At 39.6% G+C, this 26,235-nt stretch overlaps 1 protein-coding gene across 3 annotated transcripts in view; it reads right to left on the minus strand.

Moving 5' to 3' along the window:
• POU6F2 (POU class 6 homeobox 2) overlaps window positions 1-26,235 on the minus strand; it is a 320,035-nt gene that overhangs the window by 180,907 nt on the left and 112,893 nt on the right. For all 3 annotated transcript variants that reach the window (XM_052796135.1, XM_052796153.1, XM_052796145.1), the window contains exons 3-4: window positions 1,579-1,670; window positions 395-623 (exon numbers count right to left, since the gene is read on the minus strand). In XM_052796135.1, the coding sequence (XP_052652095.1) occupies window positions 395-623; window positions 1,579-1,670 (321 nt within the window). The remainder of the gene's footprint in view (window positions 1-394; window positions 624-1,578; window positions 1,671-26,235) is intronic.

Here is a 26,235-nt window from a genome sequence, read left to right on the forward strand (position 1 = left end):
CAATACTGTGGTTTTAGCTGCCCCTATTCATTCAGCTACCCTAATCAGCAGTGGTGAAACAGAATACTTGTCTTCATGCTGCCATTTGAAATTTTGAAGTGAACTGTGAGTAGGCAACATTGATCACTGATGACAGAAAGGCCTAATGAATCATTCAAGTACTTTATGTTACTGACCCATAGAATCTAAGACCCAACCTCCAATCTGTTTTTATAAAAATACAAATATCCCTTAAGTATCTTTCAAGTATTCAAAAACAATCCAAGTATTAACTTTCAAGACACATCAAAAGCAACACTTCATTGGAAAAAGAGATCACTCGGTTTAAAAGAGAGAGATAAAGTGAAACAAACAAGCAAAAGAACCTATTAGAAAAATGATAAACATGACTTACCTTGTAGATTTTGCAATGGCAAAGTCATGATGCCTCCTGCTGCAGCTGCTGCTACCAGCCCTTGGATGTTGGTGAGATTTGCTGTAGGTAGAGTTAGGACGAGTCCTTGTTGGCCCCCCAGCTGCCCAGCCATGTTGAAAGGAATAAGGATTGGCTGATTCAGGGCTGGAGTGCCTCCTGGCATCACCCCCGCTACTGCTGAGGCTAACTGTTGGGCTGTCAGTAATGGCTGTAACAAAACACAGAGAGCAAGCCTATTTTACTGTGCGTAACTCAGTATTACACACTTAAAACACTTCTGGCTTGGGATCCTTTCGTTGTTCCATTATAGACACACACTGCTTCCAATATCTTAAAGCATACATTTTCACCAACGCAGAAAGTTTTGACAAACTTGACAGGCTGAAGCTGTAAGCCTTACAGTCATGTAGCATGGTAGCAATCCCAGTTGAATCTAGACTGGAAAATTCATTATACATGCACTGAAGATAATTTATGAACACAAGGCGGCCTAACTCAAGTCAGCCTACAAGTACCTAAATGCCAACATTTCCCAGATTTTCCCAGTTGTATACTGATTGGTAAAAGCAGAAGACACTATAGTAACAATTACGAGAAGCTATGTGGACCAAGACTGTCCTGAGAAGTGGAAGAACATTGAATATCTTCTTAGAGTATGGTTAAACTTGGATAAAATTGTGACATCGTATGGGAAATCTTTCAAAATGTTATACATTTGAATGCCATACTATTATGCCTACATTTTGCTCTAAAGAAAATAGATGCCTGGCATAAAAGATAATGAAATGCCTTTACTAATGCAGGAGCTGTGTGTGACAGGCAGAACTGTCAGAGTCAATAAGGTTGCATTAAAATTGCACAAGCTTTTTAATGTTAAATTATGACATGTATTTAAAAAATAACTTATATAAGAAATTCAAATAATTTAAACTCCTAAATATACAAAACTACTTAGGTTTTATTTTAGAAAAACATACAAAAAGCTAATCTTTGCAAACAAATAACTTTTAAAACATACATGATACACACATGCTCTTTTTTTGTAACACTAAATGCAGCCAGAATCACATTTTCTACATTACACAGATCAAAGATGATCAATCACAGTTATTTACTTTTCATCAAATTGCACGTCTCGATTATTCAAAAGAAAAGATACTGACCTGAGGCCCAACAGGGAATGCGGGATGGGACTGACCGGGTTGGTGCTGGTCTGCTGGACTCGTGTCAGGCAGCACTGTGTTTCCTCTGGCCTCTGAAATCCACAGAGCAGATTGACTTTAATATCAAGCCTGGGGACTGCCACATTACCTTCTACTCTGATGTCACATAACATCAAGCTGAAAGTGATATGTTAAAGTGCTTTATCAATAACTCAAGCACTCAAATCACTTATCAACTGCATAAATTATGCTAACATTCATTCAGACCAGCAAACTCATTCAAGGAGCTACTAAAATCTGACAGCAGTGAAACTGAAGCTATCATCAACCCAGCTAATGTGGGTTGCATTATACATCAATTTACATACAGTACACGAGCACTCTGCGTGTGTGGGAACTGCATTTTTTACGCTTAGGTGAGCATCAGCCATTCTAATTTCTGAAAGCAAAAATTATCTAAAAACCAATCAAGTCACATCTACTTTGTATCTTAATAAAGTATTTTCTTTTGTCAGTTACTGAAGCAGCAAAGGCTATACTATGCGCAATAGAAAGGCACCATGAAAACTGAAAACAGGTATGCTTCCAAATGACAGCTTGTTTTCTAAATTGCATGTGGGGGGTAAGCAAAATTCTGTGAAACCAAGGATTTCCAGCATTTATTGAGATGATCAATATCCAACAATCGAACTATATGCTGGGCACTAATGACTTGCTAAGTACCGAACACAGTCCAGCCCTACAGGATTTTGCTGAAGTCAGCAATACAGATTTGAAAAGGAAAAAGAGAAAGAAAAACATCCTATCAGTTGTAAGAAAGTAGCAAGATGTTTTCAAAACTACGTCCCAATCCTCCATTTCCTCCGGGTAAAGGACTTGCATTGATTCACAAAGTTTTTCAGCCCTGATGGCACGATCAGGGCCACATTTATCTTTGAAGCTGAAGAATGACAGCAAGTATCAAAAATAGCTGCAAGAGTACTGTGGTCTCTTAAAAGGAAAACCCTGGCAACAGCATCAGGTTTCCTGGTTGGTATGATAGCTCCTGTTCTGTTAGTTTTTTCTGATGAGCAGTTGAAATTTCATCTTAAGTAAACCTTAACAAGATGCTCTTTTCCAATATTTGTCCTATGAATAGCAAGTGCAACATAATTCAGAACCAGTTTATTGGCACACCCTGGCATGGTAAGGAAAAAGGATACGATTTCTGTCATACTTATTAATTTTAAAGAGGGTATTATCAACTCATTTAAAACAAATTCTTCTATATATTCTCCAAGGGGACAGACTTATAAATAATGGAAATGTGGAGAAAAACCAACCCCCCCCCCCCCAAACCTTCAGCACATTAAGGTACAAATAAAATTGACTGCTACATATTATTCAATTGAATTCTATCTCTACAGCAGGGTGTCAATCATAACAGCATTTTAGAATAAGATTAAACAATAAATGTGCAGAGTTATGCAGAAATCTGAAAATCTGATTAATCTGTAATATTTTTGTGTGGTCTCAAAAAGTCAGAAATGGACATTGCTTTGGGAATACTTACGAATGGTATATTGAAATATCTGATTTGGAACTAATAAAAACATACAGACTTGCTGACATTTTATAAAGCGAATTCTATAAAAATATGTTTGGCATTTTAATGACCACTGTCATTTAATAATGAGAGTAAGCTGACCTACTATAATCGGTGAGGACTCCAACAATTGCCTAATAACATGCAAAAAGAGACCCAGTCACTAAATTTTTTATGTGCAATTTACTTATCTGAGTTACTTGAAAAGAAAGAAATGTAACTAGATATGCAAGATTCAGTGAAACCTGTTTCTTTCAAATGCATTACAATCCTAGTGCTGCTGCCATCCCTAAGACCAAAGACAGGTTTTCTTCAGTATGGGTTCCTCCTATAGAAAATAAAGTGCTATGTTACTAAACACATTTTTACCTTTGGTAATTTCCACGTATTGTTATGGGTTTTTTTTAATCTTCTCATCACAGCTGTATGTATAAAGTGATATTAGATCAAAGGCTCAATACCAATGAATATATCACTCCCCATTAAGATCAAATCTTATAAGCCAATTTTGTTTATGTAATTTTAAGGGCTGGGAATGTTGTCTTTGTGTGTGATTTAATTAATATTAAAACAAGCTCCTGATAATCTGTCATGTCATTAAATTGTCCTATGAAAGCTTTGGGAGAAGAACAAAACTGGAGTAAAATATTCACTAGAATTAGATTTTATTGCAATTACTATAGCTTGAGCTCTCAGGAAACAAGAAGTTCTGAAGAAACATGCCTGTGCTTTAGTATTTTTTTTCCATGGTGCAGCTATCCTAAGAACCACTGTTTTCTGTTATCTGTACCCTAAGGATTTTGCAATATTTCATCTCACAAGCTATATGTAGTACAAGTGGGTTACACAGGACCATAAAATAAAGCCAAAATTAATTACACTCCTTTCCTTTTGCATTGCACTAATTGGAATCACTTTGGATTACATTCCTTTCGTACTGGTCGCTCATCACAGATGATGTATCTTTTTATTTCAGTCCTCCAATGCTCTGCCTGGTGCTTCTAGCTCACTTTCCATACCATGCAGGCATCTCAGCAACCAGCACACACTTTCACATGCATGAATGTGGTCTTACATGGCCACCCTATATGAAATCATGTGTGCCGAAATTCTCACATTTCCTCTCAGGCTCATTCTAATCTACCTGCTATAACAGCCAATCAAGACTCGGGATGTTTTTCAAAATATGCAGGAAAATCTGCCTGCTAGGCTGGCAGTAAATAGAGCGAAGTGAGGATTTCAGGGTTAAGTTCTGTTGCATCACACACAGTGACAGCATTTGTTCCTTGCTGTACGCTATCTTCAGCAAGACGCTGTCCTGGTTTCATCTGGGATAGAGTTAATTTTCTTTCTAGGAGCTGGTATAGTGTTATGATTTGGATTCAGTATGAGAAGAATGTTGATAACACACTGATGTTTTCAGTTGTTGCCAAGTAGTGTTTAGACTAAGTCAAGGATTTTTCAGCTTCTCATGCCCAGCCAGCGACAAGGCTGGAGGGGCACAAGGAGTTGGGAGGGGACACAGCCAGGACAGCTGACCCAAACTGGCCAAAGGGGTATTCCATACCATGTGACATCATGCCCAGTATATAAACTGGGGGGAGTTGGCCTGGGGGGGATCGCTGCTCAGGAACAAACTGGCATCGGTTGATGAGTGGTGAGCAATTGCATTGTGCATCACTTGTTTCGTATATTCCAATTCTTCTATTATTATTGTCATTTTACTATTATTATTATCATTATTATTTTCTTCCTTTCTGTTCTATTAAACTGTTCTTATCTCAGCCCATGAGTTTTATCTTCTTCCTTCCGATTCTCTCCCCCATCCCACTGGGTGGGGGGGAAGTGAGTGAGCAGCTGTGTGGTGCTTAGTTGCTGGCTGGGTTAAACTACGACAGACGCATAGGTCAAAGCTCCCAAGAAGGCAAAGCCAAGCACAAAACACTGGTAGAAGGCTACTTTTCTTTTTCTGCCTTTATAATGTTGACCGGGTGGATTCCACTGATTTCAGAGGATCTGAGGAGTTGGGAGAGCTCTGTGTCACAGCTTCTATTTCTGATTCACAGACTGTTTGCTACTAATTTGCAAAAATACCTTGATTAAGACCATTGCCCAAAACTGGCAGTGCACAATCCCCTGCATTGTTTTTCCCCTCTGTTTTAGTGCCTTTATTTGGGAGTTCATTAGTTCCAGATGCTGGAATGACCTCTGCAGGTAAATTATTCCCCTGTCCAAATTCCAGTCCTCACTAATAAAAATGGCCTGTCAAAATCTAGCCTAGATTTTCCACCTGTCCTGATCCAGGCTGTTACCCCCTGTTAGGCTATCCTCCAGCACTGCCCAGCCTTCTATCAGTGAGGGGTATGGTGGCAAGGACCCAGGACTCATAGCAGTCCCTATGGAGCTGGGGAGCTACCAGAAGCACCTCCTCTGTTCTCAGCTATGCTTTGGAGAGATTGTACTCATTACACCTCCAATTGCTCATGCACAAGGGGCAGTAACAGGGCACCTACTCTGGAAAGAGAAATAATTCTCCTTAATACCGTTTGCCTAGGCAGGGAGCTAAGACTTCTCTTATAACTGAGCGCTGCCACCACAGCTTAAGTCAATGAGTTTGCTCAGTAGTACCGTATGAACAGACTGTAGTGCTGCTGCCATGGTACAGCCATGACTGTAGACAAGGATTTAATATTTAATAAGCAGCATTCATCATATGTGATTCATCATAAATTAATTATAAATTATATAATACATACACTCACCTCTCATCCCGCCAAGGGGCTAGAAGGGCATGACACAATAAAAAATTGAAGCGCACTCTAAACATTGTAAAATAACGTCTTAAAATAAAATATTATTTAAAATAAAGCTAAGTAAGACAAAGGCAACCATCTTCTCCCCTTATGAAAAAGAAAAAAAAATAAAATCCCCCAAATCAAGCGAAAAAACTTGTTGAACAATACCTGGTTTAAAAATGAGAAAACCACAAGAGAAACAACAGAAAGAAAAAAATCCACATCCCAAGGCCTCCAAGCGTCATACAAAATTCCAACTGTAAACACACTAGTTACAACCAGGCTTTCCACAGTTTGCTTCCTTTTTGTTTCCTACACATCTTCAGCAAAACAACAGGTAATTCAGTTCTAAATGTCTTTATCTCCCAGTGCCCCATGAAGGAGAGAATGCTCTAATCCCCACTTTACAGATGACCAACTAATGGACAGAGGGACTCGGATCTGGATTCTCAAATCAGCACCATTTAGGCACCTAGATCTCCTCAGCTGCAGTTACACTGTTCAGGAAAGCATGGGTCAAAACACAAAACTGCTCTGTGACTCCTTGGCTGCTCTAGGGCTACCAGCAGCTCTGGCAAGGTGAACCTGCATGTGCTCCTCAGCACCCTGCACTTGGATGCACTGCCCATCCCAGCGGCCCTTGTCTCACATGATGTCTCATGCTTGCAGGGAACCTGCAGCTGACTGGCAAACATGACTATACGGAAGAACATTACAGGATATATGATGAGGTGCATTAAAGACACACATCCAGCTCTGTCCTGTACCTCCTGGTTCATCTGCAGATGTGTGTGCTTGTGCCTGCTCAAAGGCACAATGCACACCGGCGTCTCCTCTCAGACTCTGAACCAAAGCTCACCCAAAGCCAATGCTCAAACCACAGCACAGGACTAGCCTCAGCAGATGATCTGGACATAAATAACTTCCTCGTGGTCTTCAAGAATGAATTCAGTGTGTCTCACATTTGTATCAGAACCAGGGAGATGCTACGCCACCTCTCTTTAGTACTCAATGCTTTGAAAAACAAGCAGGATCAAATTTAATAATGCCAGATTTTCAGTAATCAAAAAACCCCATAAATCCTTCTGAGATACCCAGTTAAACAAATATTTTAAATGAATCAACATTTATAAAAGAACACAGCATTTCAAGGAACAGTTCATATTAAAATCCTTAAATACAGTTCCACAATGTGACATTAAATTACTTGTATTTATCTCTCAGTAACTGTGACAATAAGAAATCAAAAGTAGACTTTTCTTACTCATTGAGCTAACCCACATTAAAGATACAGCTTTAAGAATGAAATCATTAAAGTGAAAATACTACCTGTGAGAAAAAATAGTCTTACATTTTTAAAACTAATAAACTCACAGTCTGAGCATGTAATATAGCTGCATTTAGATCATAAGCCATATTATCAGGAGAAAAAAAGATAACTTTTTTAAAGAAATTAAATAGACCGACTGATAATATTCAAATTACCAGGTATGGTGTGTGAAAGTCCATCATCTCCAATTAAAGCAACTCAGCTCTTCATTAAATGAACCCTTAATTGTCAGCAATTATACCAGGAGCAATCTTGCTGAACAAAATTTAATAGCTGAAAGAAAAAGATGCAGCTGATAATGAAAAAACATAACATTCCCTCCAAACAATCCTCATTCTGCCACGAAGCATCATATTGTGGCTCTTAATTTTGCTATTTTCATTTTCCTGCTGCCTCAGAGGGTGGACACGTAGGTAGGAAGCCTTTCCAAATCACCTCATCATAAAACCTTAGTAATCAGATTGCCACACAGAATTTCACAAACACATCTAAATTTTACAATACTTGCAGGAGAGAAAATTGAGATTTTATGCTGAATCCGTTTTACATTGGTATTATCCTACGGTTATCAGAGGAGATATTCCCGTTACCTCAGCAAAGAAAGTCAAGCTCAGAAATTAAATGAGAATAATGAATCATCCACTGGAAGGTATGAATTTAAGCTTGGACTTCTAATATTTAATTTTAGTAGTCAGACAGTTGTCTTCTTCCAGTCCATCACCAATATTTGGCATACAATTCACTCATGTGGATTGTATAAAGCTAAAAAAAAGTATCAGGTTATCCCACAGATCATTAAGCAATTCACCTTTTCCTGCTGAGCTCTACTTCAGATTGTAAACTTTTAATTTTTTGGCAGCAATTTCAGCCTCACAAAGAAAACCACATAAGTAGAGATCTGGGTGTGTGCAGAATTACCAACCAGCTCCTGTTAACTCTGAAACCTAATAAGTTGTAATGTCAATATCATTATTTTACTGTTCGATCATTTTAGCACAACATACAAGTACTGTGCTTATCTTCCACAGTGTCAGATTGTCTCAACTTACATAACTCTCACTCTTAATTTTCCCCTACCTATGTACAAAAAGCTTCTAGTTTACCTTTGAAAATGTTTGTGGTGTGATAAGGAAATGCCGTATTGATCTACCATATTGACATATATGTCAATGCAATATCCTGTACAGAAAAGCTAAAAATCCTGCATACAAAATGGACTGAATTAGACAGCAGAATGAATAGAGCAGATTTGCTTTGCTGACTGTATCATTCAGTACTTAAGTAAGTAAAACCCCACAGTTTTATACTTATCTGAATCTGCCACGCAGTTGCTACTGCAAAGCTACCAAAATCACTGCAGAGCTTGAAATCATTCTGCCAGCAGAGCACAAAATCTCGCCTTCGCCTGGTCCCTGGGGATATTTTCTCCTAAAGGATCTTCTCCCACAAGACACATAAGGTAGCCGAAATCGCTGTGCTCATTACCCATATGCACAGAGCTTGGCTTGTATTTACGCACCTGCATCTTTCCAGATCAGGACTGATAACAATAAAACTCCATGACTGTTTATAATGAAAATCAGGTTATTAAAGTGATTCATGTTACAGAGAACTTCTCCTGGGCAACCACCAGTTATATTTACCACCAAACAAACTACCATACCAAGGCACAAAAATCACAGATAACACAAAAACCCAGCTCTCCCAACTGCCTTAAATTTTCTTCTTTCCCATCTTTATTTTTGCTCCTCTTTCATTATCTTATCTTTTCTTCTTTCTCTTTTCCCCAAGTGAAGTTTTTTTCTTATTGGTGCCTATATCAATATTCTTCCACTTCAGATACTTCATGTGAGAAAAGAAGCATAGCTACTGCAGTAAAGGTGAAAGGATATAATTGCAAAAGTATGTTCTTTATTCAAAATAGACTCATTCTACTTTTCTTCACCCCCTAAGTACAGTGCATAAAAATCCCTTGTTAATGGTACATACATTTTTTATGAATTGGACCCTTCATATTGAGAGTTCTGGTTTCTTTTATACTGTATGCATTAGCACAAATATAATCACATTAAGGTCACAAAGACCCTATCAGTTTTCCCTGAATTCATACAACATTTCATACTCACTGTTTGCTGTTAGTGCTGGTGAATGCAATGATGATAAAGGTTACTTAGCAGAAGATGGACAGTTGAATGCATTATTATTTCATGTTGGGCAGCTGATCCCTAGCTAAGAAGGGCAGGAGGCTTCTCTAAATTAAAATTTCCTTTCTTTCCATGCCTGGAAGCTTACTAAATGCCAAAGAGTGAGGACATTAAAAAACATCTCTTTTGGAACAACTGCTACAGTTTGCCATCTTTATAGCTAACTAAGATTTCTTTATGATTTTTACAGCATTTACCTATGCATGCGTTCTTATTCCTAACAGGGCAGAGGGCAAGCTTTCCACCAAAACCTCAACTTCCTGACACTCACCCTCCCCATCTGATTCCTGTACCCTCCCCAAAATAAGGTAGACTATGATGATACCTTATAATGACATACATTGCTGTTTGCTTTGGGAACCTTGCACAATTTATGTATTATGGGCTTGGCTGCTGGCACTACAGGCTACTGAAGGCCAGGCAATGCACGTGGACAGCCTCTGGTGCACAGTAATTCAGGCTTCCGGGTGGAAGGAAAGGGTAGCATGTCCGGCATCTTTTGCTTTTTACAAGTTACGTTAATAGACTTTTTTTACAAAGGATAGGGCACAGGTAGGTGGCTGATGACAGAAATTTAACTTGCAGCTTTGACACCTTCCAGGGACTGGAAAGAAAAAAACTGTGAGGTGGGGAGGGGATGAACATAGTGTCCCTACTAGTCCTCTGAGAGCCTGTTCAGAAATTCAAATCATCTGGTTCGGTGAGTGGGGAATATCCAGTTAAGGGAGGAAACGTTCAATTAAACCCAGTAAAAGCACCTGGCACTTACATCTTCAGCAGATCCAGCGTTCAGCAAAATGCACTCCACAACATATGTAAACTCCTACTGGAGCATCGTGACTAGCAAGTGTGGTCAAGCAACAGTGGTTTATCACTCTTGCTACTGAGTTCACTGTCTGGTTTCACCCCTGTGGTGTCTTTAACAATTTCACACTCTCTGCTGTGGTCTTTACACAGCCCTGTGGGGCAGCTCCATCAAGTGTCTCATTACAGGTTGTTCAGCTGTTCAGACTTTATTGAGACTCTTGAAAGAGCCATCCCACAGAGCAGTGTACTGTAGGAGTCCAGTGGAGATCCAGGAGGAAACCTTAACAGTGGCAGCAACTCTGTATGCAGGAGACCACGCTCCTAGATCAGACTAAATCACAAAACTGGTAAGCCTACATTATAAACCTATATAGTTGCACATGTATGTTCAGAAATTCCTAGCTACAAAAATTCAACAGCCCTCCCCCTTCAAAAGCAGCTTGTGCCATTTGATATCTGCAGCAAGTTCTCATGATGTGGCTCAGCAGGGTGAGCCATTATTTCAAATGAAATTCTTGGCTGGGAGCTGCAGAAACTCATGATATGCATGCCTCCAGATCTTATAAATCCTGAAGTGAATTAACTTTTGTCTCTTTATTATTGTCCAAAATCAATTGTAGTGACTATTTACAAGGAGCTTTTGCCAGGAGTTCCCAAACACTTTATATTTATCTGTTTTTAAAGAGCATTCAGTCTGCTGGCCACGTCTTGCAAGCTATGTCAAGCTTGACCATCGCTAAACCAAGTTTAAAAACACACAGCAAGGTTCCCACCCTCACACACACTTCCATTCCCTCCCTCCTCTGTAGATCAAAAGCTAAAAATATAAAAAAGACCTAAAGAACTAGCAGTCAGCATTATCATCCTGTCTGCCTCCCGAATTTGACCAGCTATTTACCAGACATGATAGAGAAACACTCTGCAGCAACCACCAAGATGGTCTTTTGCACACTAAAAATACACTAAAACAGATGTTCTGGGAAATAACCAAGTGGATTACAAACATTTGGATACTATTCCTGTAATACATTGATCTTGCCTTTATGTGAGTCAAACTCCCACCGGATTTCACACGTGTTGGATTAGTTCTCTAGGAAAGGTTTAAGAATACACCACGGGTTAAAAAAGCTTTACACGTAACAAGCATATATCCTAGGACAGTCATACTGCATGAAAGATCTCCTGGTTAGTAACGCCTTGTCATGGCAAGACCTCTTTGTAACAATATGCCGTGCTGGAATGAAAAAAGCACAAAGAAGCTGCACAACTTAGCTTTGCCAAAATACAAAGTGGCAGGCAACTTTCCTCAAAGAGTGAGAGAGGGCATTGAGATACATCCTAACAGGATTAAATTATACAGAATACACAAACTGTTTCTAATCCCTGAGAATGTTTGTGTTCATATATATATATGTATGTCTCTCCCTATATAGATACATATTTTTAAACAAATTAGTTTCCTACATCCCTTTCATTTTTATATTACTGTTCTGTTTATTTTTTCAGCATTCCAGTAATTGAAAAATATCTACTGGTAAAAGATGCTATTAATTTAAGTGCATTCATAGTGTGTTATGTCACTAATAGACTTAGGTAACATTATTCTTTTATCCTTTTTACAAAGCATTATTTTATTGTCCTCTCATTTCTAAGATTTTACTTCCACTTAAAGTCAAGTAGAGTGAGGGCTTTGCAGAATTCTATTATATTATTGTCCTGTCATTATTCTAACTCCATTACACAACAACACAAAAGCAGCATCAGCTTCCATTTGTCATATTATTTATTTTGAGGATTATGTCAGATCTCGGACTATGTGTACGTGCCTACTAAACATAATTTGGAGTTGGGCAAAACCTAATTGCTGATTCCTTCTAAAAATCATAAAAATCATAGAATGGTTTGGGTTGGAAGGGACCTTAAAGATCATCTACCCCCTCTGCCATGGGCTGGGACACCTTCCACTAGACCACATTGCTCAAAGCACCATCCAACCTAGCCTTGAACACTTCCAGGGATGGGGCATCCACAACTAAATGCTTAAAATGCTTTTAAAGAAAACATTTTTTAACTATTCTATATTTCTGTAAGAGCTCTGTCATCTGATTTTGACCCGTGCAACCCTTTAGAAGAATCTAGCTATATTTACAAAAAATAAAACAATGTCTAGAGGTACATATAGAAAAACAGATTTGAACTTCTTTGTCCATACTCCCAGCTGAGCTGACAGAAGCCAGTCCTGGTGTGGAAGCCGCACAGCTGTGCTCACGTAGTGCTCCATACACACACACTGTATGCCACTCTAACACAGCTGTGTTGCTTCTAGGCAGAAGCTGTCTTGTGTCTGGCCACAGTGGAGCACAGAGGACCTGGAGCAAAGAGGACCCTGGTCCCACCTTTCCTACAAGTCAGATCCTCTGGCAGCCAAAAAATGGTTCAGCACACCTGATGTGCTTTATGGAAGTGGATTGCTATCACCTTCTTGATATCTTCATAGAATCATAGAATCATTTAGGTTGGAAAAGACCTTCAAGATCATCGAGTCCAACTGTCAACCATGCCCACTAAACCATGTCCTGAAGTGCCTTGTCTACACGCTTTTTGAATACCTCCAGGGATGGTGACTCAACCACTTCCCTGGGCAGCCTGTTCCAATGCCTGACAACCCTTTCAGTAAAGAAATTTTTCCTAATATCCAATCTAAACCTCCCCTGCTGCAACTTGAGGCCATTTCCTCTCATCCTATCTCCAGCCACCTGACAGAAGAGACCAGCACCTACCTCACTACAACCCCCTTTCAGGTAGTTGTAGAGAGCGATAAGGTCTCCCTTCAGCCTCCTTTTCTCCAGGCTAAACAGCCCCAGTTCCCTCAGCCACTCCTCATAAGACTTATGCTCCAGGCCCCTCACCAACTTGGTTGCCCTTCTCTGGACACGCTCCAGCACCTCAATTTCTTAATGTCTTCTTTTAGCGCTCCTGGCTTTGAGGATATGCAAAAGACAGCCAGGTTTGGTTTGAAATAGCCAACACTTCCACCATCTGTTCCTTATGGCTGCCATAAAGGAAAGAAAGATCAAGTGCTAATCTGGCAAAAGCAAGAATTAGGCTCAATGCCCAACCATCACAGAATTCCTGAGACACCTTCAGCAGCTCTTTCCATCTCACATGCAGAGCGTTGTTGGGCCCTCAGAGCTTAGAGGAGTCCTGGACCAAAGGAGCATGTCAATTAGAGTGGTTGAATTGGCAGGTATTGCCAGCATGCCACTTCCTCCAGTCACAGACTTCTTATCCTCCTGCACTACCCTATCTTTAGGGCAAACGCATATGTTGGACATGGTGCAATGTCTGTGCAGTTGGGCTCTAGAGTTGCCTTTCCTCCACATTGAAGGAATCTGCACTCAGATCTCTAGGATAACTTCTTGTTGTCTTTGGGACAAAGCCACTACATGTCTTCCTTGCATCCTCACGCTGGCACAAAAAGGTCCTACTCTCATCATCTTGCCTCTCCTTAACTCTTTCCACATACTGGCTACTGAAGGACTACTGGAGGAAATAATATTTGCTGACTACTGACTATACAGTTCAAGTGAGGTTCTGGTCACAGTCATTCCATTAACCATCACTCAGATCGCTCCCCTTGTTATTCTGTAGGGTCTGTTGATTATACAGGTGATAACACACTAAGTAGATTTCACTCAGCAAGAGATGTCTGGATTCAAAACTTAATCTAAATTGAAAACACACTAAAAAAAAACCAACCCAAAAAAATACTTATATCCATACTTACCATCTCCTCAGTTAAAATGGTATTTAAAGACCTTCAACAGAAAATCCAGTCCTTTACCATAATGTGTACGATTGACATTCATATGACAGTTGTATACAGAAGACAGGATGCAATAGGTTTTAGTCAGCATTCAATAGCCACTGTGAAGCACACCACTTGTATGTGATAGTGTACTTCGCACATGTATTATAATAACATTGGTTTTACTTAATGTTATTCTAATGACTTTCCTCCAAAGAGCATTTGTGGACACCACAACTCCCTAAATGGTAACAATGGATAAACATCAGCTTCAGAAATACAGGTCTATATTATTTATGAAGCTGCAATTCTCCTGTAAATAACCCAGTTGTTAAAATGATATGTATCTATGTAATTGAGTCTTCTGTATACAAATAAATAAGGCTTTATTGCAATGTCAGAAGTTAACAGACCAGTCAATAAAATCAATAACTCACTTTTTCTTGCTTATATATCTAACTTTTCTCCACCTTTCCTATGTCCTCTGTTTGTTCTGGTTACATATTAACACTCCGAAGGATATATAGCTCTTATGATATTGTTTAGTAAATGGTGGTCTGAAGAAAAGTCTGAGGAAACACCACCTCAGCAATTTAATACTCTGCCTATTTATTGTGTACTTTAACATATAGCTGTCTGGTATAAATCAGGGAGAAAGAAACTGTCTTGATCTATATATCAGAGTGCTAGGGATTTTTAATGTGAATGACTACATGAAGGTCTAAGTAAATGAGTTTCATATTGATACATTTAGCTAAAAGTGGTCCAGGCCTGAATTGCATTATCATATAACCACTGTCAAAACAGCACTGCCAGATTATAACACTGTGCCGCTTACGCCTCTATGGTTAAGGATGTGTCAGCATTACCATGATGCTCCCCATTTTTCAAATATTTATAACTTGGCTGTAAAATCTGCTTTGGCCTGGAAGTTGGTGAACCAGAAGTCAGATTCTACAAATCTTTACTTGAGAAAGTTGACCATTTTATTTCAGTGGGAGTGTTTCCATTAGCTGGGTCCTGCCAGATTACAATCCAAGGTCAAAGTTTATGAGCCTGAGCTTTATTTTCTTAATGAAAAGAGGATAGGGTCCCTTTAAAAATATTCTTTAAGAAAAAAAAAAAGATATGGAAGCACTGGAAAACAAGGCTTGATTTTGTGATGTGATGATGTGATTAGGTCCCTAACTTGATAATCTCTTGTTTTCAGTACTTCGAAGAAGAAGAAGAAAAATTAACAGCAAAGCTGCTGCAATGTAAAAACTAGCCATGGGGCATATGCACTAAATTTTGTTCCACTAATTACATTTTCTTGTGGGTTTTCATCTGGGATCTAGCACACCTCCTAAACAGCGTAAAATTGGGAGGGCTCCAAATGAGCCATTCTCGTCTATCAGGAATACGAACATGCTCACAAAAGCCATCTTATTATGTATGCTCCATACAGGCTCTTCATTCAAAAATATTTTAACAGATGTCATGCTGGATAAATATAATGGCTCATCTGAGGCTTAGAAACACTTTACTCACAGTAGAAACAAATTTGGGCTGCATTTTTCAAATTGAGTTAAGTCCTTAATACATACCCACAGGCTTACTTAGACTTATAGATACAATATCTTTTTCTTTCATCCTCTTTAGCTAGCTGAACACATGATCTGTTATCGATGAAAATTTTCCTGTTCTGATGCTGTTCTCTTGGTTCACTGCTGAAATATGTCCTAACTCTGCATTTGGCTTTTGGATAAGATTACCATGGAGTACTGGTTGAGGACAAATGCAAGCCCCTTCTGCACGGCTTCAGCAGCCTACAGGTTATCTGCAGAAAAGCACAGGAGGTGCATGTTGTACAACAGCATCCTCTAAATCCTTTCTTTTCAAAAAATGACCACAGACAGGGTTGCCCAAAACAGCAGAGGGTAGCAACACATTCCTACACTTTGTTAACCTAAGCCAAAAAAAACCCAACAACAGGAAATGCTTTTCAGACACATAAAGAGTATAAACCCAGGTGATGAGCAACAGAACACTATGCAGTTTGGGATTCATTTCGGAGTTTCATTTGAAGGAGCTTGCACTTCTACTTTTACTGTCCCTGGTGCAGAAGAGCATATTGCAGTAAGCTGTATTTGGCTTAATACCGTAAAGGTCTCAGTAACAACTTCACTCTTGTGAGCAGACTCACTGAAATAACACGAGCATGAGGCACTGGTGATGCTTCTTCATGCTCCTGCAGTAAGACCCCTCTGTGCACAGAGTGAGTGTGTGGTACTACCCTCGGGTCTTAGAGAGGCTGCAAGGCTTTGCAAGGCTTTATAAGAATTTAAATATTTTCTTATAGTTTACACAATTTTATTTGGCTTTGAAGAACCAGGCTCTGCAGTTGCGCAGATGCAAGTACACAATTAATATAGAGTGGTATCTATTGTGAACAGCATGAAAATTCCTTGCACAGAGGTTCCTTTCTTCCCCATAAGTTTCATTTCATGTCATATAGTAACACCAAGACAAATTGTGGCAGTAAGCTACAGGCTTGCTGTTTCATAATAAAGTAGAAGGTTTCTTTAAAGTACCTCTGACTTTTGCAAAGTTTGAGATCTTAAACACTGGGTTATACAACAGTGCATGCATCTGACATACCAACTTGCAGGGTGGCCTAATGGTTGTATTGTGCCATGTGCTGGGGCCAGAGATTATCACAGTGAGTTGCAAGCAGGGATGCCATGTTTTCTCAGGGGAGTTCACACTGTGGCTGGGGTCTCTAAGTACAGTCCTTACCTGCAGCGCTTCTGCGCTGGGACCCCTCAGCAGCAGTCCTGGCTGCCCAACTGCTCTGAAATTAGCAGTGGGCTAAGCGGGAGAGGGCTGCAGTGCTGCTCTGCAGCACAAAAAGTGCCAAGTGAGGAGCTGAGCAGCACAAATATCAGTTCTCCTAAGCCACCAGTAGCAAACTGAGGGGCTGACGGGGAGCAACACAGTGGAAGGGAGTTCATCTAGCAGCATGTCTGCCAGTGCTCACTGTTTTTAGTAGGGGGTTGATCTTTCTGCGACAGCCTTTCTAGGGATAGCTCCCTGAAATATTAGGCCAGCATCATCAAGTAAGGCAGAGCTAACTGCTAAGACTCGATCAGTTGTTTGAGCATCCTGTACACTGTACACATCAAGAGCGGGGCCTACCCTTCGGAGAGCGAAGGCATGGCAGCATTGGCTGCTGTCTACCTACAGCATCAGGCAGCATGCCAAGCACGCCTTTGTGCTTGAGCTCAATCGGCATTGAAATAATTTCATATCAGAACTTCAGGCTGACCCGCTATGGGGGGGACAGCTCAGGGGATAGAAGAAAAGTGATTTAGCCACTGCAAACACTAGTGACAACATTTATGTCTCACATCTAGGTAAAATGGGTGCTGTCTTAACCTTCATTCATTTCCTTTTGAAGCACACAATTCTAAAGGGGGAAGCAAGAATATGGACCCTTTATTTATTTACAATAATGTGGTCACGAGACTATAAAAATAAGGGTATGGGGTGCAAATCTATAATTCTGAGCTTTTTCTCCCACTCTGATGATCTGTGACAAACATCACAGAGCAAATAACACCATCCCTTCTTACACATACAGACCTGGATGGTCAATGGTTTTTAATCACCTAGTCTCAAGGATACCCTAGAATTCTTAGAAAAATCCTGTGGATATCCGGGGACAAAAGTACTCCTGCAATGATCCCTACATTGTTCTCCAGGGCTTTTGACTGGGGCTGCACACTCATAACATACATACACTTAAAGTCTGACACCTGACATATATCTTCTAAGAAAAGAATCAGTCTCAAGACTACAGTGGTTTCCTTAGCTCCCCTTTCCTGCTTAGCTTCCCCTTTTTCTGTGCTGTTTTCCTCCTCTTTTATGAGGATTCCTGGACAAAACCCCTGAAACAGTGACTTCAAGAATATTAAAAATATATGGGGTTAATTGCTTATGTTTTTAAAGGCAGGGGGGCTCCTGAAAAAAAATAATCTCAAATGTAGTATATAAGGCAACTTTTAAGGCCACTATTTTCTGAGAATAACTTTGTACCTGGAATAAAAAAATATTTTGCATTAAAACGGGAACAGTGGAGGAAGTCAGAGTAGATAGGTGACAGATCCTGCCTCTAACACAAGGGTTTAAAACGTATCAAGGCATCCTTGAGGCTGGAGACCCCATACACTTCACCCTCCCATGCTGGAACAGAAAGTAGAATTTCCCCATCAGGAGCAGCTCATCTTCCAAGGATACTTTCCTCCTCCACAAAGACAAATATTTTCAGACACTGCATCATATTCACACTCTTCTCCTGTACTTACCAAAGACATAAATATCTTAATATTTCAAAACTATAATATAATGCAATAAGATTCAGCATAATAACATCCATCAAAAAGTACAACTTAAAAGAAAAGCATTGCATTTTCTGTATGAAACGATATATAATGACCATTGCCTAGAAATGGATCAATCTGGCTCCAGTGGAGCAGCTGCATAAGCATTCAAAACAGCAATAACTACAAGCTCTGGTGAGGTACTTTTCTTCCCAATGTCATCTCATTTTATTCCCCCTGAGCAAGGCTGAAAGTCATGCTGAAAAAAACATCCAAAGACAGCTTTCTCTCCCTGCCCCCACTCCTGAAATTCTCGATTTTACTAATAATTCTCAACTGGCTCGCAATTTTCAGTTGTAATACATTGTACTGAGTCCAATTACAACCACCATTAATCCTATTTTTTATGGGTTTACAGCGTTTGTGGGGGTAAAAGCACACTTTGAGACAAAATGACACATACAGAATTTGTACTTTAAAAGTTTTTTGTTTCAAAATGCTTTTGCCATTTAAACTTTATACAATTGATGGGAATAATGCAGGTAATTAAAGGTATCATCGTCATCATTCTCCTCTTTTAATATACTTTTAAACAATTTCAACGGAACAGAAGAGCCACGACTGAGTTTTGGAGGCCAGATCTCACTGAATTGCACTCCCCAAAGAACCAAACAGAGTTTTCCACCACATTTCTACCCTACACTCTGACAGACAACTTGATTCCAAACCAATACTTGAATTTAAATAACCCTCAGCTTCTCTGATATGCACCAGTTCATGGTTATTCTCAAGGGGTACGCTTGAAAGTAGCAAAAGGGCATGACAGAAGTGCCATATAACAAGACAAATGCCAGCGCCATGCTTAGTCAGCTCTCAGTCCTCATGTACCACAGGTTTCCCACTTCTGAACCCCCAAACTTTTTCCGGAGCAGATGTGGAGTCATTCATACTATCTCAGCCTAAGTATAATAGCTTGTTTTTCATGGGTTCCCAAGTGCACAAACTAGAGCCTAAAAACCCTTTCCTACCTCCTCTAGGAAATTTACAGGTTCTGGGTCCATTCATTTTCCTGAACACATTTGATAGCTTTTACTGATGTTGCAACACAAAACTACAGGGCATACCTACCGTAATGTCAGTGAATATCAAGGAATTATCACTCACTTTTAATAAATAGCAAGAAATACTAATGATGTGGTAATGGCAGTTGACAGCATTATTAGCATGAAATTTTTTCTGCTCAGTTTACCTTGAGGGCCAATTTCCCAGAGCTAACAGAGGCCAGGAGGAGCAAATTCACAACCCAAACCGAGCAATCAAACACAACCCAGTCAGGAGTTTTGAAATGGACTCACTTATCTGACAGACCTATACAGTCTTCTCCTCTCCGTGTGCTACCGCAGAGGCAAACACCTGGGAACGCATTGGAAGTGCCAGCCCTCATCTTTCCAACTAACAAGGACTGTTTTAAACAGCCCAACTCCACAGTCAATTTTGTATCAAACTAGAATCCTCTATGGATCAGACAACAACAGCAAACACTGAACAGGGGGATGCACCAAAGCAACCCTTGTAGCGAGGATCCTCCATAGTCCACCCCTTCATTTGGCAGGATTGCAGCAATGCTCCCAGGTGGATGTTGAAGTTGCTTAGACCCCATCATCACTGTAGTAAGTACGCTTCAATAGTGCAAAATGCTTAGGCCTCACTACTGTCCCCTGGGCTCAAAAGTTTTCACAACCACTTTGCATCAAACTTCCCCCAAGTCCATTTCTTTGGCATTCCCTACCATTTATATAGACTCATGACTATTTCAGCTTGTCCCACTGTGTGACCAGGTAACCCTCTACTTTGATCCGAAAGCTCATCACTTTGTCAAGCTGTTAGGGCCCATTTGCACAAAAGACCCAAGATGGATCTTTGGGACATTGCCTTGCTACCTTCTGAGACGTTGGTCTGAATTATTTCCTGCCCAATAAACCATGAATGAAAAAGGCAACAACCTCTGTTAGAACTAGGATGATTAGCAAAGTATTAATTTTTAGCCCTGTCAGTCAGTTCAGTAGCAATAATGGTGCTCCATGAAGTCTTTCCAGTCATTTACTAACAATGGTTTAAATTCTTCCAAGGGCTTCATGTGTAAACAGTACATAATTATTACCACACTATGTCAACCTGCATTACAGAATAGGCAAAAAGCCCTGCCAAGTATTTTTCCTCTCATAGAAGTTCTCAGCAAATAGTTGTTTTTCCTGAAAAGGACGGGTCCAGGTGGGGTAGACTTCTTCCCAAATTTACATCCAGTTGGCCAAATGCTGCTCTCTGACATTCACGCAGTTCAGCTGAATACAGGAGAGCTCCAATGGATCGCTCAAAAAGATGAACCCCGTGAAGGTCTGACTGTCCTCCAGCTCTGCTGGGAATTTATAGATCTGGTCCCGACATGTGTTAGATTAGGCAGGCATGCATCAACATCTTTTACTGCTCAACTTTAAGCCTACACATTTCTGTTTAATTTGAATATAACTAGTCACATACCAACACGTACAGGTATGGGGATCAAGTCACAGCTAAACAAAACTTCTTCTGCATGCATATTTTTATGCTTAAACATCATGTCCTCTGCAAAGAACATGAAGGTGCAATGGCATATATTTCTGCACCTACTCCATATGTTTATGCATCTGCTACAACATGATGTGCTGGCATTCCTTTTCATGCACCTGTGTGGTGACCCAGCTGGGGGAAATGATATATTGGCTGGACTGGGGAGAACACAAGAAATGCATTCTTTTCAGCAGGATGGGCTCCTTGATCTGGTTTAGCACATGGGTTCAGTGCAAAGAAGGGTCAAGGTGGAGTGAGGAAGCTTAAACAGCAGTACCACTGAAGGTGTTAATGGCTACTTCTGCAGAAAGGATTAATCTTTGGGCATCTAGTGATGTGAACAGTTCAAACACATTCAGGGACTTACACTGACAGTATATTGGACCAGTCATTTTTATGATCCTGACCACAAAACCCAATCCTGTGAGATTCTGCTCTGGCAGGAAATGTCTTCAAGCAGCAAACCAGATGGAAGACCTTGCTTTCAAATTTTCAGACAGGCACATCGTAATACAGTTGAAACATCTTTGTATCATACTCTATCTGCTTTGGATTCTCATATGTTCACTCTAGAGGGTAGGAAAGCCTGACAATGTAAGTATTATTGAAAAATTCCTCTTCTCATGGAACATTGCTTGCCTCCAAATAGCACAGCAGAGCAGTGCAGAGGGGTTGTCTGCATTCTCACAAAGAGGACAGCATGCATTTCACCAACAGCAAGCAGAGCTGGTATGTCCAGATGCACAAAAGCATAGATTGCTCAGGCTGGCAGCTTGAAACATTGAGCTTGGAAATGAGCCTGGCAGCAGACCAGGAGATAAGATCCAGAGTAGCTCTTTGTATTCTAATACATGTGTCTGAATCAATGCTTAAAACAGTAGTCTCTGAAGGGGTCTGCAGTCTTCCCTGATGCTGTTTGTTGACATGTTGCTCAACTCCATGTCGGCCAACACGTACACTGCTCTCAGGTTCCCAGGAAGATTGTCCTGGTTCTGAATGCTCAACAGTTTTTAGAATTTTCAAGCTCTCCTCTGCTGATTTAAAAAAAAAAAAAATAAATACAAGATGATCTAGATGATTTAATACATGCCTATTTCATCAAATTGCAGTTTTGATCCTGAATTACATACATCTGCTCTGCAAAGGGAACTTCTGCTAAGAGATTTGCTGTGTTCTGGTGGCCAGGGATGCTCTACATGGGCATGATAGCATATGTCCATACATTTTGTGTGGTTTGCTCAAATTTTTATGGTTTTAATATTTTGTACCTTCTATGCAAACTGGTTTGCTGCTAGATTACTGTATAAGTGAGAGATGATAAATGATCATATATTAACATTATGGTTGAAACAATAGACAAAGGGTAGCCAGGGAGATAATTACAGAAGTGTAGTCAAGTGATTAACTAGTAATTATTCATAAGTTTTGCAGTTCTTTGCTCATATGACTAGATATTCCTGTACACTAGATGAGAACAATGTTGAAACTGACCACATGTGATTGAAACTGCGTTAAGCTTCAAGATCAAAGAACAAGGACAAGAACAAAGACTTCAAGGACAGCCAACAAGAACTTCAAATGGGTCGGTGGTCGTAAAAGCAGCCCTTCGACTCAAATGGATCATTCATTGCACATGATCGGATGTAGGCAGTACTATGATAATCAGTTATAGTCATTTTTATGTATATCTGATTAATATAATATATTCTGATTAATGTGTAATTAGTTATTCTATATAACCTGTTTGTGCTAAAGCTGTGGTATGTACGCTAGGTGGAATTATCCCCCGTGCATCCAGTGCTGCAATAAAGAATGCCTGCTTTCTAAAACTCAAAAACTAGTCTTAGAGAGTTTCTTTGAATGGCTTTTCGGTATCAGGCAGTGAACTTACTTTTGCAGGGCATGACACAAACTTAACTGATTTCAATACAAAAGACATGCATTGACTTCCATAGGTTTGAGTCAGCATGTCAACATCAAGCCATCTTCTAATAAAGACCAGGAGGAGCACATGCAAACAGTGCTGTCTGCCAAGGTCCCAGCAAGTACTGAACCACTCTCTCTGTGCCCTGCAGGAGGGATTGGCATTCCACCCACTTCTGACTTAAACATTTCTTTAGACATGTTCTCATCATCCCTGGAATCTGGCAATTCCCTTTTATCATAAATTTATGATGTACTTAAAAGTGCCTTCGTTTTCAGATCTGTAGCAGACAGTAGCAGACAAATGAGACAGAAACCACCGTTTAAAATCAGCCTAACATGAAGAAGGTAACGTACTTCCCCATCACTGTTAGCCACAGTAAGAATTACTCAGCAAAGCAACTCACATGACTGGCATTACCAGCTGTGTACAGATCCCTTTGCCACCTTGTTGTATGTACAACACCGTTGTGTGGCATTCTGTTTGGAAATTTTGTAGTTATTTCTGTTCCATGGCTGAGCTGGTGGGAATTGGTCCACATGTCCTCCAAAGGTGACAATCCGTGGCTGCCTTTTTCCCCTATGTCTTCTTCCCCAAGTCTCCCTCAACTATCTCCCTGCTAACAGGAGGATGAATTCATTGTTTGTGAAGTTTTCAGGGACACTTAATCATGCAAATTTACTTAATCACTGAAAACCCATTTCCTGAATGTCAAAATTCCTCCTGTTGGACAGTAATGGCCCAATTCTAACCATGCTCAGGGAAAGAAAAGGACACAAAAGCTTATTTCTCTTTGGCTATTCGAGAACTGTGGAAATTCTCCATAGATCTCCTGTGGCCCTCAGATTAAGACTCATCCATTTGTCTCATTCCCAAGAGAAGCCAGGCAAAGCTTGAACAGGAGAAAAATAAGCACGTGTGGCAGAACTATTTTCTCTTTACTATGTTTCTCCCACCTGTAATCTACATAGAAAAAAACCCAAAATAACAAAAAGAAAAAAAGGAGTTCATAAAAATTTTGGTAGTGTAGAAGCTCTGCAGTCAGCCACAGTAAGATACAGTTCACATCCAACCTACTGTCTGAAGGCTTAGCACTAGCAACCTGAAACAACAGAAGAGTTCGGCTCTCTCCTGCACTTACTTGTTTAGACCAGTAAAAAAGAAGAAATAAGATGTCCCCCACCTATTTCATTGATGTGGGAACTTAGGCACAGGGAGTAGATTGACCATGATCTTGCCCAAGATTGACCTGTCCAAGATGATGCAACAAATCCATGTCAGAATTGGAACTGACCTTTCCTCTGGAGCTGTTTTGTGCCTAGACCTGAGCTCTAATGAAAGCAAAAATAAACCACAAAACAATGATAAATGTTATTGGCATCTGGAAAAGTAGAAAAGTGACTCATGGGGACAAAAAGTTGCACACAAGACAAATGCAAGCGTTCTTCCCAAGAAACTTAGAGAAAATTGAGCCACAGAAAACTCAAAACATTCCACGCAAATTGATGAGAAACAGCAAACCGGGTATTTTTAGATTTTCAAAGTAGGTGATAATAGATGCTGTCTCCCAAAAAGGCCGTGCGTAGCCTGTAGTAAGATAAAGCAACCTTTGCTACATTTCTGAATCCTCCCTGTGTTGCCCCTGGTTTTGCCCTCAGAAGATGTGAGATGCCTCTCTTCTCAAGTCATAGAGCATTGATTGGATTCAAACTCTTTCCACTTCATCCTCTCTCTCTTATCCTGTGAAGTGCATGCAGCACTGATCAGTGGACAAGATCATTCTGTAGTCATCCAAGGTATTTGTCAAGGGGCTCTATTTAAATATGCATTGTTTGCAACAAAGGAATAAAGCTATGAAAGGGTATTAGAAAATTAAATGCAGCTATAAATTAATTTCTGTAATCACTATTCATTAATATTTAATATATTTATATAAAGGATAAATCTCAATTCCCTAGGCATCCTGCATTTAATAATGTAGAAACAGCTTATCTCCTTCCTGTTGCTGAGACTGGATTTGTAATAACTAGTAATGTTAAATGTATTTTTTTAAAATCAATAATAAATAAATACATAAACACTTCCCCCCAGAATGCTCCTGATGTTATTTACAAAATTAAAAAAAACAACTACAGAATGCCAAGGGACTTCATAACCATTTCATTACTACCTTCCTAATTGTATGTGGTGGAACTGCATAATCAGTTTATTGAAATTGAAATCTTTGGAACTGATTCTCCCTACAGACATTAACAATAAGCATCCTGTGCAATAACACAGTACTTTAATGTAATATAAACATTATATGCACCAAGCTTTAAACATCCCTTGGCTTCGCCTGCTGGAATTAGACATTTTTAACGCTCTTGTGTTCTGCCACTGCATTGAATCAAATATCTAATTTACAGACTGCAAAATACAATATTCCCATATTACAATAAATAAAGGAAGATACATTCAGAAAACACACAATCGGTAAGAGGATAAGCAAGACTACATTTAATAAAGTGCAAATAAAGCAGACTCTTCCAGGAAATCTGAATGGATTTTGATGCACAATATGAAAGAAATTGCTTCTGCTTCCCACTGTGTCCCTGCAAATAACTAGGCTGATACTACACAGTCCGGATCTAACTTACTTCTACTTAGCAAGGGGACTTCACTCTTGTGAGTAGCTCCATTCATACAAGCAAAAGTATTTTTACTCATGTGTATACCCAGATATCAATAGGATTGCTCCTAATACGAAAGAGGTTCATGTTTTAGTCTGCAGGATTTAACATGGTAGCAAGTAACAATAAGACTAAGAAACATTAACCCACACATTCTCAAGTCAACATTAAGTCAACCCAAAGAACTCAAAACCAAGAAAAATGTTGTACCTTTATCTGCTTTCAGTTTCAATAGCAAATAAAGAAAAGCTGAGATTTTATTATTATTACTATTACAAAGGTTTTTGTCCTTTTTTAAAGATCAGGAAAAGTTGGGGGGGGGGGGGAACTCTGATTGATGGAGTTTGGTAACATTTTTTTCAGGTCCTTCAAACAGCATAGTTAGAAAAGTCTTTACTAAACAAGAGTTCAATACTTCAATTAAAGAGAACTAGCTGGTTCCACTAATATTTCCAACAATTAAAAAAAAAAGTAGAAACAGAAAAAAGTCCTAAAATAACTTTTAACATCGTAAAAGGAATTGAGAAAGTTGTGTCTTCTCTATAGCTCTGTCATCATGTGCCA

The sequence above is a fragment of the Harpia harpyja genome, chromosome 1, assembly GCF_026419915.1.
Source record: "Harpia harpyja isolate bHarHar1 chromosome 1, bHarHar1 primary haplotype, whole genome shotgun sequence".
NCBI lineage: Eukaryota > Metazoa > Chordata > Aves > Accipitriformes > Accipitridae > Harpia > Harpia harpyja.